The sequence below is a fragment of the Ambystoma mexicanum genome, chromosome 1p (genome assembly GCF_040938575.1).
Source record: "Ambystoma mexicanum isolate Mex_15411 chromosome 1p, UKY_AmexF1_1, whole genome shotgun sequence".
NCBI lineage: Eukaryota > Metazoa > Chordata > Amphibia > Caudata > Ambystomatidae > Ambystoma > Ambystoma mexicanum.
In genome coordinates this window covers 636,447,731-636,460,075 of record NC_090921.1, presented here as the reverse complement: position 1 = coordinate 636,460,075, position 12,345 = coordinate 636,447,731, and the positions used below count along the sequence as shown (strand labels likewise).

Below are 12,345 nucleotides of genomic sequence, written 5' to 3'. Positions count from 1 at the left end.
CTGTTCATATAATTGTATAGAACATTCATACTACTTGTGTATATTGCATGCCCCTTCTAAAATTCTATATGCATGGCTAACCCCGGATACACCGGGCAATAGCGATATATCTGCATATAAACACTTGATTACGTATCGGTCTACGGCTATATGCGCCACACTGGCAATATTCGAATTAGTTTATTCTACCGTTTGTAATTCTATTGTTGGGAATCAAGCCTCAACCCAGTAGCATGTAGCCACCTCTGCCAACATTGAGTAACGTTTACATACTATGATAGGACCCACATTGCTCAATTATGGGAATTCGACCTAGCGTACTCTGTTGTTGATACGTCTAATTTGGCCATTTCTGCTGATGCATTTAAAGGGATGGTCTAGTAAACATTTTTATTTAAAAAATAGATGGCAACATAAAAAATAAAATACTGGAAAACTTTGAAATAAAACCGCAGCTTTAAAAACGTTCTATTTATGTTTGCGGTCGCTTCAGGCAGAAACACACGCGGTTGTGTTGGAAAAGGCTGCGGTTTTTCTTTCCAAGTTTCTCAGGCTCCTCCGAGCCGGAGGAGCCTGAGAAACTTGGAAAGAAAAACCGCAGCCTTTTCCAACACAATAACGTTGTATTTATGTTTGCGGTCACTTCAAAAGCAACCGCAAACATAAATACAACGTTTTTAAAGCTGCGGTTTTATTTCTAAGTTTTCCGGGCTCCTCCAGCCCGGAAAACTTAGAAAAAAACCGCAGCTAGTGCTTATTTTTTAAAAAAAAATAAATAGCACTTACGGAGATTCAGCTGCAGCTTTCCTGCTCTGGTCTCCGGTCCCCGTCCTCCGCCTACAGCACTAATGAAGGGAAAGCCACCCAGCGGTAGCTTTTGTTTACTACAGCTGGCTGGCTTTTCCTTCATTAGTGCCGCAAAAGCCAGCACAGGAGGGCCTCCATTTCACAAAATGGATGCGCCCATGTGCTTGCTTTTGCGAATTGAGCTTGAATAGCTCAAAATTTTACATAGGAAGTTTTAAAACGTAGAATGCTAGTATTTTTTTTTTTTTTGTTGCCTATCTATTTTTTAAATTAACATTTTTACTAGACCATCCCTTTAAGCCTCTTTCAAAGTGAACTAGCCTGTTCTGTTGCTGAGATTAGGATTTAGACTATCCTGCAGTTAGCCTACCCCGCTGCTTGATAAACTGAACCCAGCCTACTTCTTTCTGGTACTTAAGTGAATTAGTCTACTCTGCTGTGAATCCGCTTACTTTGCTGCAACAACTAGCTTTGACAAATCCCTTGTCATATGCACTTACTACCTTTGCTAACGTTGATGTTACAGGCATAACAACGCCACCTGGGACTAGCCCATTCAACGGTTGATATTCGAACCGTCGGCTCCAGAGTTCGCACATACCCATGCTATTGTTAGACCAGTCTATTCCGCTAGCCCCAACTAGACTGCCTTATCCTCTTGGGACTTAGAGCACCACCCAGCATGCCTACCACAGGCTGCCTTAACGCACTAGCCGCACAATTTGATATCAACCCCATACTGTGCATTGCCAGTCCCTCTGCTCGTGCTTCCCAGAGCGTGCCTGACCCTACTATGACCACAACGGCAATATTGTATGCTTCTCAACCTTGTTTGTTCTCACTGAGCTTAGTCACTAGCAACCACTGTAACACGAATATCAGGAACACCAGACTCAGATTGAGACTAGCTAAAATATTCGAACCCTCTGCCAGACTTACGCCTAACTATACTGCCAACATCGACAGTATAAACACTAATAATCCCAAACGACAATGTCCACCTTCCCCTTAATGTCATTACTAAGTATTGCACGGCTCCCCACTCACAACATTGCTGCTTAAGACCTTACCCTGCCTGCACTCAAGGGGGCACTATTGAATGCCAGGTCTCTGGTAGCACATACCACTGAAATTACTGATTTGATCCTGGTAGATAATCTTGACTTTCTCGCCACAATTCAGACATGGCTACATGCTGCAGCATGTCCCAGACTTAAGCTAGCAGTGCCCGATGGTTATACTATTCTTAGACAAGATGGACAGGAGGCTCGAGGTGGAGGTATCGCCATCATCGCCAAATCTTCCCTCTGCATGCACCTGCACCTCCCAAAAGGTCCAATCCTGCGAATCGCTCACTGTCAAACTACCATTGATCAACTCCCAAATCCTAACCATTTGTTTGTTCTATAGACCACCTGGCCCCACTGGGTCATTCGAAGAGGACATCTCCACCCTACTATCTAACAATCTTAAACTCATCGCAAGTCCTACTCCTTGGCGACTTTAATTTGGGATTTAAGGCTCCTCTTGATAAACCCGCAACGAATACAGCCTCCATCCTTACTGAACTTGGCCTACTCCAAAGTTTCACCGCACCCACGCACTGCAAAGGTAGAATATTAGATTGGGTGGCTGACTATAAAAGCCATGCTAATATCACCTCCATTTCCCCACAAGCTTGGACAGACCATTCTCTTTTGTCATTTGCACTCACCACTACTAGACCCCTCCCCACACTGAACCCAACTGCCCCTGCTACCCCAACCAGGAACAAAAAGAATATCACAGCTGACACTCGTCCCGGCTATTCTCCCCAACTCCCTTCCAGACAGCACCGATCCAGGAACCCTGGTTGACGAATACAATAAAATCTTGGCAACTTCGCTAGACCTAATTGCCCTGCTTAAACTGAGACCAAGTAAGCCCGACACCCATCTGAACAAATGGTTCACCCCCACACCTAAAAGATCTAAGGCAAAAGAAAGACTTTGCAAGGTCGCCTGGCGACTACTCCGGAGCCAACAAAATTGAATTTACCAAGATCTCCACCCTATACAAAAAAGAAATTTGCATTGGCAAAAAAGAATCATAAACAACTGGATCTCTCAAGCCAACTCCAATATGAAAAAGCTATTTACCATTCTTAAAGAGTTAGAAACCCCTATCGCAATGCCAGACACTTGCACTAAAGACAAAAGTTGGTTTCTGGTATTCAGCGGGAGCTTTCCAACAAAGTAGCCACCCTCCAAAACAAAATAGCCCAAAAAAAGCATCTTAGAACTCCTCCCTGAACTCGCCGCCTCCTGACACTCTCCCGACCAACAACCCACACTCACCCCAAGACTCCATTCACGCCTAACACCCCACTCACTCGCTTAAATTTTTCCAAAACTTCAATCCTTGGGGTTGAAAGTTACTCTCTCAAACCATCCAATTACCAAGGCGATCTCTGCCCTGTCGATCAAGGATGCAGCAAGGGATCTAGCTCCCTTTGTCTCAAAGCTCATCAATGCATCATTTGCAACTGGCACCATCCCTACAAACCTCAAAGAATCGAGGATGCTCCCCCTACTAAAAAAAGCAAACACATGACCCATCGATACCTACTAATTACCGGCCTATCACGACCTTACCCTTTCTCTTAAAAATTCTAGATGAGGTCACGTACATACAAATCCAAAAATATCTGGAACTACACCACCTCCTTGGAGCACGCTAGGCTGGTTTCTGGCCACAAAACAGAAGAGACCGCCCTTCTCGACCTGAAGACCCAAGTCGTCGAAATAAGGGACAAAGGGAAATCAGCCCTCCTTCTCGACCTCTCGGCTGCCTTTGACCTTGTGGGCCGCAAGGTCTTGTAGTCATCTTGACTCGGCTGCTCACTTCTCCAAGGAAGCAATGGTATGGATGGAGTAATTTCTAAGTGAGGGGACTATGCGGGTGTTCTCTCCGTCTGCAGACCCGATTCCCATCACCTGCGGTGTACCACAGAGATCCTGTGTCTCTCCCACCCTATACAATATATTCACTAAGCCCCTTTTTGATGATCTAGACAATCTCAAATCTCTGCTCATGGTCTGTCTGACAAAACATAAATCATGCTGGGTACCCCCCCTCTAACCTCAATAATTTAGGATCTGAGTGCACCGCGTTCATAATTGATGGCAACCTCATCAAAGTGGCCAACAAGGTGAAAACACTGGGATTCTACCTTGATTCAACCCTTTCCTTCACTAAACAAGCTAACACCTTGGCTTCTTCTACCTCATACACCAGTAAATTTTTCAGAACCAGTAAACCGTTCCTATCTAACAATAGCTGTGTTATCTTGGCTAGAGCCCTTATCCTGTCCAGGCTCGATTACTGTAATGCCCTGTATATTGGATTCAACAAAGCAGTCCTAAGGAAAATCCAAACTCTACAAAACAATGCCCTTAGAGTTGTCCTCGGAATGACCAGGAGAGATCATATATGTGAAATCGGGCGTCAAAATAACTGGCTTTCTACAAATGACAAAATTAGGCTAAAAATCGCGTCCCTCACTCATAAATCTTTGAATAGCGCTGCCCCAGCTACCTAGCAGAAAGATTCCGAAGGACCTCCACCAGACCCTCCAGACTAGTCCATATCAACTGCCTCCACGGCCCCAGATTCAAACTATCTAAGGTGGGAGGTGGCAGCTTCCCTGTCAAAACTGCCCTGCTTTGGAACCCTCTGCCACCTTCAATCCGACCTTTCAGATCCAACTGCACCAACTGGCTGTAGTCCACTGATCACTAAACATCTGACCATCTTCACCTTCAGTCTTCCACATTAGACCACCATGCTCCAACACAGTTGACCCCACGATTGGTACCTCTTGTAGCCCCCAACATTATTACCTCTTCCTCTACTTGCACCCCCCCCCCTTTGTCTACTACAGGTATGCATCCGCGCCTTCCATAGGTGTAGACATGTACGCATCTGCAATGTTTAATTTATATGTACTATTTCACACCTGAATGCCTATCTCACACTTGTATCTGTATTGTATAATTTTGCTGTTGTAAGTAATCTGTGAATTTCCTTGAAACTGTCTGCGCCCTGATACCTTTTGGTCTGGAGCGCAAAACAAATAATCACATGTGGGAATGCTTTTCTACGTGGTGCTGATCTCAGAGGATTATCCCTCTGAGGGTCACAGCTCCACAGATTCTTCCATACGTGCTATCCTTGGCCAAGGCCGGACTGGCGCACAACTACATCTGGCGGCTATCTCCCGCTACATCAGGTCTCCAGGAAGATCTTCACTTTGGTCCCACCGTCTCGTCCAGGAGTTCCTCAAAGGATTAGTTTCTATCTTTCTCGCCAATGAAGGTTCCTGCCCCGGTGTGGGAACTCAATGTGGTGCTGATGAGGCTCGTAGGGAGGTGGGGGGGGATGGACGTTCTTCGAGCCTATGCATCAGGCCCCTCTTGTTCCTCTCGTGGAAAAAAGGCTTTCCTTGTGGTCATTACCCCTGCCAGGAGGGTAGGTGAGATCCAGGCCCTATGCTCCAAACAGCCATACCGGACTTTCCACAAATTGAGGGTGGTGCTACAGACGCACCCCTCTTTTATGCTGAAGGTTCTGTCGGAACTCCACCTCAACAAGCTTTTGGTGTTGCCTGATTTGAGATTTTTTTTTTTCTACCCCTGAAGCCTTTGTCACTGGCTGAAAGGGCCTTGCACTAGCTGGACGTTGCTCGTGTGCCCTGAAGTTCTACGTGACACGCACAAAATTTTCTGAAGACTTCTCAAATGTTCGTGAACTTTGGTCCTGTGAACCATTGGAAGGCCTTGTCCAAGGCTTCCATCTCAAGGTGGCCCTCCGGCTGCATCATGCACGGTCACCGGTTGGCGAATTGACCGCTGTCCAAGAGCCCACTCCACCAGAGCGATCACTGCAAGGGCGTTCCTGTCTGGTGTGCCCCTGCTGGACATCTGCAGGGCGGCTTAGCGGAGGTCCACGCACACCTTTACGAAATTCTACTGCATTGACCGGGATTCCAGGGAGGAGTCCAGAGTCGGCCAAGCAGTGCTATGCAAGCTGTTCGCTTGTGGCGAGTCTGTTCCAGAGGTAAGAGTTGATTGCTTCTGTTGAGCCTTGTCACCTTCTGTGGTTGTCTAATGTTGTACTGCTATGTATTCATTATTCACGAATATGTGAATCCATGCCTGACCCATGCTGGAGAGTGTTAGGGAGAATTCTAATTTCTGTGCTAATTCCCTTCAACCTTCAAGACCCCCAGCTAGTTTGCTGGATTTTAGTACTTTTAATTTCTACCCTGAAGAGATTGAGCCCTTTTTCTCACTCGCTCGTGTGTTTTTTGGTCTGATTTGGATGTGTTTTCTTTGTTTTTTGAATCTGACAAACACCATAGCCATCTACGTTTTGTATGGTGACACACAGCACCTTCAGTGTAGTGTCGGAGAAATCCTCTAGATTTCTCATAAGGTTTAAATTATTTTTCTTGGGTGAACTACAGGTCCCAATAATAAAGTGAAATTGACTTTACTTACCTTTTTCCTATGTAGGACCAGCACACACCATCTTATGTGGCGTGCTGGGGGGGGGGTTACTGAGTAGCCCCCTTTCCTACTTACTCATGTAACATTTTTTGTTACCCTCACTACTTTTAATGGTTTGTGGCAGTGGTTTAATTTTCCTACAATTGTGCTTTTCTACCGCAGACTGAATCCTCAGCTGTAGTATAGCACCCATGGGTGACCATTGTGTCAAAATGGCCCTGGTCTTTTTTTGTCTTTTTTTGTCATTTCTTGTTTGTGAGGTCTTAATTGGGTTTTACTCTGTGCACCAAACCAGCTTTAACCCTTTTGTTTGGTTTGCATTTGGGGGGCTGCTTCAGTGTCTCTGGTGGGGCAGGAAGTGAGGAAGGTGCCCGAAACTTCCCTGTCCTTAGTCTCCCTGGTTACCTGAATACACGCAGTCCCGATTGGCTGGCTGTCCATGCACAAAACCTTCACCCAAATTTATTTTCATTTTCCAAACTTCCTTTACTGTTTCAAAATCCAAGACTTTCGACTGTGCATGGGATTTTGCTTGAACCGTTTCAGGACTGCTTCGATTCACAATTCTTTGTTCTCTTCTTAACAGAATCCTTTAACTTTCACATCTGCCACTTCTCAGCTGAATACCTTGGAGACCATTGAGCACATACTCTGTCAAATGCATCTTATTTTGCAGTTCAAACGCTCAACGGCAGTTCAACTTTACTTGCGTCTTTTAAAACACATGTTTTAACAATGTTCATTCCAGCGTTCGCCATACAATGTTGATGCTTACAACCTTGGCTTCAACACAGACCGGTCTTGTATCGCTCTCCCCAACTCACCGGCTGTATTGATTTCACTGACGCTGCTTTTTTCTTGGAGCCAAGGACGGTACCGCGGCTGCTGCTTCTCCCTTCCTTGATTACTGACCCGGGAGGGCCGTGGGTATCTCTGCATAGTACAGGATTCATCAGCCTGGGTTCCTGGTCTTATGCTTTCTAATCTCGAGGGCTCTTTAAAGTAAGTTCCTTGTCGGAAAGGTCAAAGGAACGTGACTCCTTGCTATCCCCTCCTGTTTTGCTGTCTTTCCTCTCATTCAGCTGCTGTCCTCATGTGCTTTGCCTCGCTCAGTGTGCTTTCGTGCTCCACCTTTTACCTGTGTGGGGAAGCTTCATGGAAGTTGGGTGAGAGTGATGGTCAGTAATTGCTGGACCTCGCCTGACCATTGTACACGGACAGCTCCCAGAGTGGGTTGTCCGTGTGAAAGTGTTTGTGCTGAACAAGGGGGGGTAGAGTTTCCAAAAGGAAAGGCTGGTGTTAGTAATTTTGGACCTGTCCGCGGCCTTTAATTTGCTCGACCATCAAACTCCGAGTCCAAAGAAAAATCTGGCAGCTTCTCTCAGGAGGCTATAGATTGGGTGCCGTCTTTTCTTGCAGTGTGGAGCTCCAAAATACTTTGGGGAGGCAAGTTCTCTATGCCTTGCTCTATCAATTGCAGTGTACCCAAGGGGTCAAGTTTATCTTCCCTTTTGTTTAACTTGTACTTAGTGTCTCGGCACACTCCTTACCAGCTTAGGGGTGCTGTTCATCAACTTTCCTGATGACACCCAGCTTATAATTGAAGTGGGTCCCACTCCTCAGATAACACCAAGATTGCTAATATTTAGAATACAATCGAAGGCTGGATGAAGACAAACTGGCTCTGCTTAAATAGAATAAGGCAGAGCTTATGATATTTAGTTCACCTCAGGCTAGAACCAAGCTTGATTCTGACTATGCCTCCTTTAATATCAAGGACTCGGACATTCTGGTCTCTAAGGTTGAAACACTAGGCGTTTACCTGGATTAAACTCTGGGGGCAGAGGCACATTTAGCGTATCTGGGGGGGGGGACCTGCCCGTATTACCAGAGATTACTCAGATGTATTGGACCTGTTCTGAGTGATAAAAAATTGCACCACCATCGCTAGAGCCACAATCCTATTTAGGCTAGATTATGGCAATGGCCTTCTGATTGGAGCTACTAAGAGCTGCATCACACAATGCCAGACCATTTAAAATAACAAAGTGAGAGCCATCAGAATGAAATCAAGAAGTGAACGCATCAGAGGATAGGAAGTCACTCCACTGGTTAGCCGTAGACTATCGTGCTACTTTTAAAGCAGTAACAATTGTACACCACTGACTCTACAGCTCCGCTCCAGTCTACTTAAGAGAGCAAATAACCTTATATGAACCAGGTCGGTCCCTGAGATCCGAAGCTCAAGGCCTGTTGAAATCCCCACGTGCAAAAAAAGCAAATTGGCAAGGACGCTCCTTTGCAGTAAAAGCTGCAACCGTGGAATGAACTTCCTTGCTCGCTAAGATTAGAATCTAGCTACTTGACATTTATGAAGAAACTGAAAACACCTTGTTCAGCTCCCTGTTATGATTAATCTGCTGTCCTGTTCTCTTCTCCATGTATGTCTACTGTCTTTATGTTCGCGCCCTGATGCCTGTGGGCTCCGGCGCGTTACAAATTAAAAAAATAAATATCTGATAGGATGGGTGTAAAGGTGTTACAGGAAAGGGGAATACTGTGTCTCGGCATCCGGCCTCCCACTCCCCGAGGAGCCCCTCACTCCGGTGGTCCTCCCTGGCCCACCCCCACGGTCTGGATCCAAAGGTGATGGCTGTGCCCTGGCCACCTGAGATCCACAGGCACTATTGGGTGAGACACCTTCTGGTTTCTCGCATGACAGTGTCCTCCTGCATTCCGCTCGTACCCAACTGCCGGCTCAACCTGCACCAACTGCAAGAATTCCTGACTTCCAACTGGGCCCAAAGGACGGGATCTTGGGAGGGCGGAGTGCAGATCACGCAAACGTTCACGCGCCATCTGCAGTGGGCAGCACGAGAAAATATCACTGAGGGGTGTCCGATTCAGGACCCCACTCCAGACAAGACTCTCATAACCGATGCTTCCCTGTCGGTGTCTGGCACATTGGCCCAGGTCGCTGAGCACCATGGTAGGGTTTTTCTTTTTTCCTGAGGTTAACTTTGCATTTAGGAGGTTGAGCGAGGCTCTGGTGGCAGTGGCCAAGATGAATTGAAATGTACCCCAAGGTTGCGAGCTGGGAGGAGGATAGTGGGGAGCTATGGAGGAATGTCTGGAGAGTGGGGCTAGCTTTGGAGGCTGGAAGAAAGATGGCTTTAGTATTGAGCATTAGGCAGCATAGTGGATATTCCATCTAGTGCTACCACGGAGATGAGTGAGGTGTAGAAGATCAGGAGGAGCTGGCCTACGACTATTCCTTGATGGGTGCCCACAGGAAGGGGCGTAGAGGCGATGTCTGTGGTTAAGTGCAGTGCCATTGAAGCCAGTGAATAAGGGATTGGTGGAGGGCGGTTATGGTCTGCCTACACAGGTTGCAGACAGATCAATTAAAATACAGATGGTAGAGTGTTGAGCAGTGGTTTGAAAGTTGGAAACAATTAGGCAAAAGCAATGTCGGTTGTGCATTTGGATCTCAATCCAGTGAACCTGGAGGCGGTTTACAATTCGATTTAATGCCACTTTCTTGTGTTCCAACTCTTCATGTTATTTTGTTCTACTATTTACTCTGATAGGTGCATTCCTTCTTGGAGACTGCTATGCCTCCAGTATGGCTGCCTCCTCTCTAATGAACTGTGTGCACGCATCTCCCAAATATTGTTTCCCAGGGTGGGACATAGCATCTTAAACGGAAGCACCATCTACCATCTCCTCATCGTGAACATGCCTGAGAACCTTACTCCGTCAGGGATTGGTTTTGTTTAAACCCAGGACATGTCTACGGGTCTCATAAACCTCGGTCAGAATACCCGAATATTTCTGATGTTCGGGTGTCCGGATTAATAAAGTATCTCCTTGCTCTGGGGCCTGTCAAGCAGTGACCTGCTCGCCTGTAGGCTTGTGTACTTAATCAATGCTGCTATGTGACTTCCCCCTAATGTAATGACTCTTAACAAAATTTAAAAAGTTTAGTATTTTGTGAAGCTACTATGCAGGGTTTGTTCATTACCTCACTGGATTATGCTACATTTTTGCTGTGCCATTTTTTTTTTTTTTTTTTTTTTTTTTTTGGTGTTTGTTTTGTTCTTCCTGTTTCTTTTGGTGTTCTTGTCAAGGCCTATGCAAGTTGTAGATATAGCAGAGTTAAAAACGATTACAATTTCTTAATCCCATCTTGGACATGTGCATTTTTTTTTTGTAACTGATAACTATAGTCCAGTTGCTCCTATTTTTCTACAGCGTTTTGTTAATGTTAGCAAATAAAAATATTGACCTGTTTTTATCTGAGCAGGCATATTGTTGGCATCTCTCCTCATGTCTATATGCCATGACAACTGAGTAAATGGCTTGTTAACTGTACTAAGGCAAGATGATTTGCTTGGGTTTATTTTGTTTGTCGTTAATATGTAGCAACTTTTCACATGCAGGACACAGCCTAGGATATGGTTTTGTGAATTACCTTCATGCAAAAGACGCTGAAAGAGCAATCAATACTTTAAATGGACTAAGACTTCAGTCAAAGACTATAAAGGTAACCGGCATGACTTTCCTTGTTTAAAGCTTGTGTTTTAAATTATAATTAATTGCCAGTCTTTTTATGTTTCTTCTCAGCAAGCTGGATTTAGAGTTTAGTTGAATTTTGTCTGGTTTGCATCTCCAAGCCATTATCTGAAGCCTGACATAGAGCATTCTATGGTCCCCTGAGCCCATTTATTACATTTCAGAAGTCTAAACTAAGCTGGCTGGCTGGCATGTAATAACTCTAAGCTCACCCACAGACCCTGGACAGAGTTTTATTTGTACCAGGTTCATGAACACCCCTCCATATCCTGCTCCACCAGTTATTCTCCGCTACACAGGATACCTTGCGCGTGGGCTGTTATTTTTGGACAGCTTCCCTCATTTGAAAAAATATTTCTCATCCGTATGACCCGCACGCAGGCTGATGGCCGACCATCTTCATATGCTGCTAACGCAATTTTTGTACCACCCTTGAGGATGCTACAACCACTAACCCTAGAGGGAAGTGAAACCTACATGACAAAAAAGGAAGCAAAAACCTTTTGTTTAGGTAATGTGGCATGGCTTAACTTTCAAGTAGGGGCAAGAGGCTGAAAGAGGTACAATTAGTCCCCAAACACCTAGAAAACAATTTAATATGTTGAAAAATGTATACTTCAACACATATAAAACTATCTGGTAATATAAGTACTTGAGTAATACACTTTCACACTAGTATGTAAAGGGGGCGGCACATACTAAATCCCCCACTCTGAGCCTCCTCGGAAGCAGAAGGATGATCACTTCCCTGACGGGAATAGGGTAAGTGCGCCCTTGCACCCTTCCCCCTCATAACCCCAACCCCCAATTTTCATGTACTCCACCCCACTTACCTTGTGCTACCACGGAAACTGTGTTCCTGGTTCTTCTCATTCCTGGCAATGGCTGCAATGGAAAGGGAGAAGGGACTACATGTAGTTCCCTTCTCCCTGATCCATGATGGCCATCTTGTTTTGTAGTTTTATCAAGTTGGGAAACCGCAAACAGTTTCTCAAACCATTAGTATCCCGGTACAATGTGCCGGGATACTAATAGCAATACACCATTCGCTGCAGAACGTGGGGAGACCCAGGGCCCTTTGCCTGCACAATAATGTACAGTGTTCCAAAGACACATCTGCTCCCTAGTGTGTGTATATATATTTCTGTAAATTGCAGCCGATGGTGCCGAACCGGTTCCACGGAGTATACTCTACTTTTCAGCGCAGTTTGTAGCGTCTGGAGGGGTGGAAGATCGATGCAATTGTCTTTTTCAGTTGGCGCTCTCTCAGCCCGCCACCATCTTGCTCAGCCTCCCAAGCGCCCCCAAATCCCCCCTCTGCCCCCTCCAGCCTGGAGTGAGGACTTTTTTTTTCTCTCTCATATTATCTGATTTGGACTCTGTTTCTTGTGGTTTTGTAGTCTGACAAACTCCA

At 45.6% G+C, this 12,345-nt stretch overlaps 1 protein-coding gene across 4 annotated transcripts in view; it reads left to right on the top strand.

Annotated features, from left to right (window-relative positions):
* The window catches only part of ELAVL1 (ELAV like RNA binding protein 1), a 288,733-nt gene that overhangs the window by 150,916 nt on the left and 125,472 nt on the right, over positions 1-12,345 (top strand). For all 4 annotated transcript variants that reach the window (XM_069649668.1, XM_069649667.1, XM_069649666.1 and 1 more), the window contains one exon: positions 10,799-10,902. In XM_069649668.1, the coding sequence (XP_069505769.1) occupies positions 10,799-10,902 (104 nt within the window). The remainder of the gene's footprint in view (positions 1-10,798; positions 10,903-12,345) is intronic.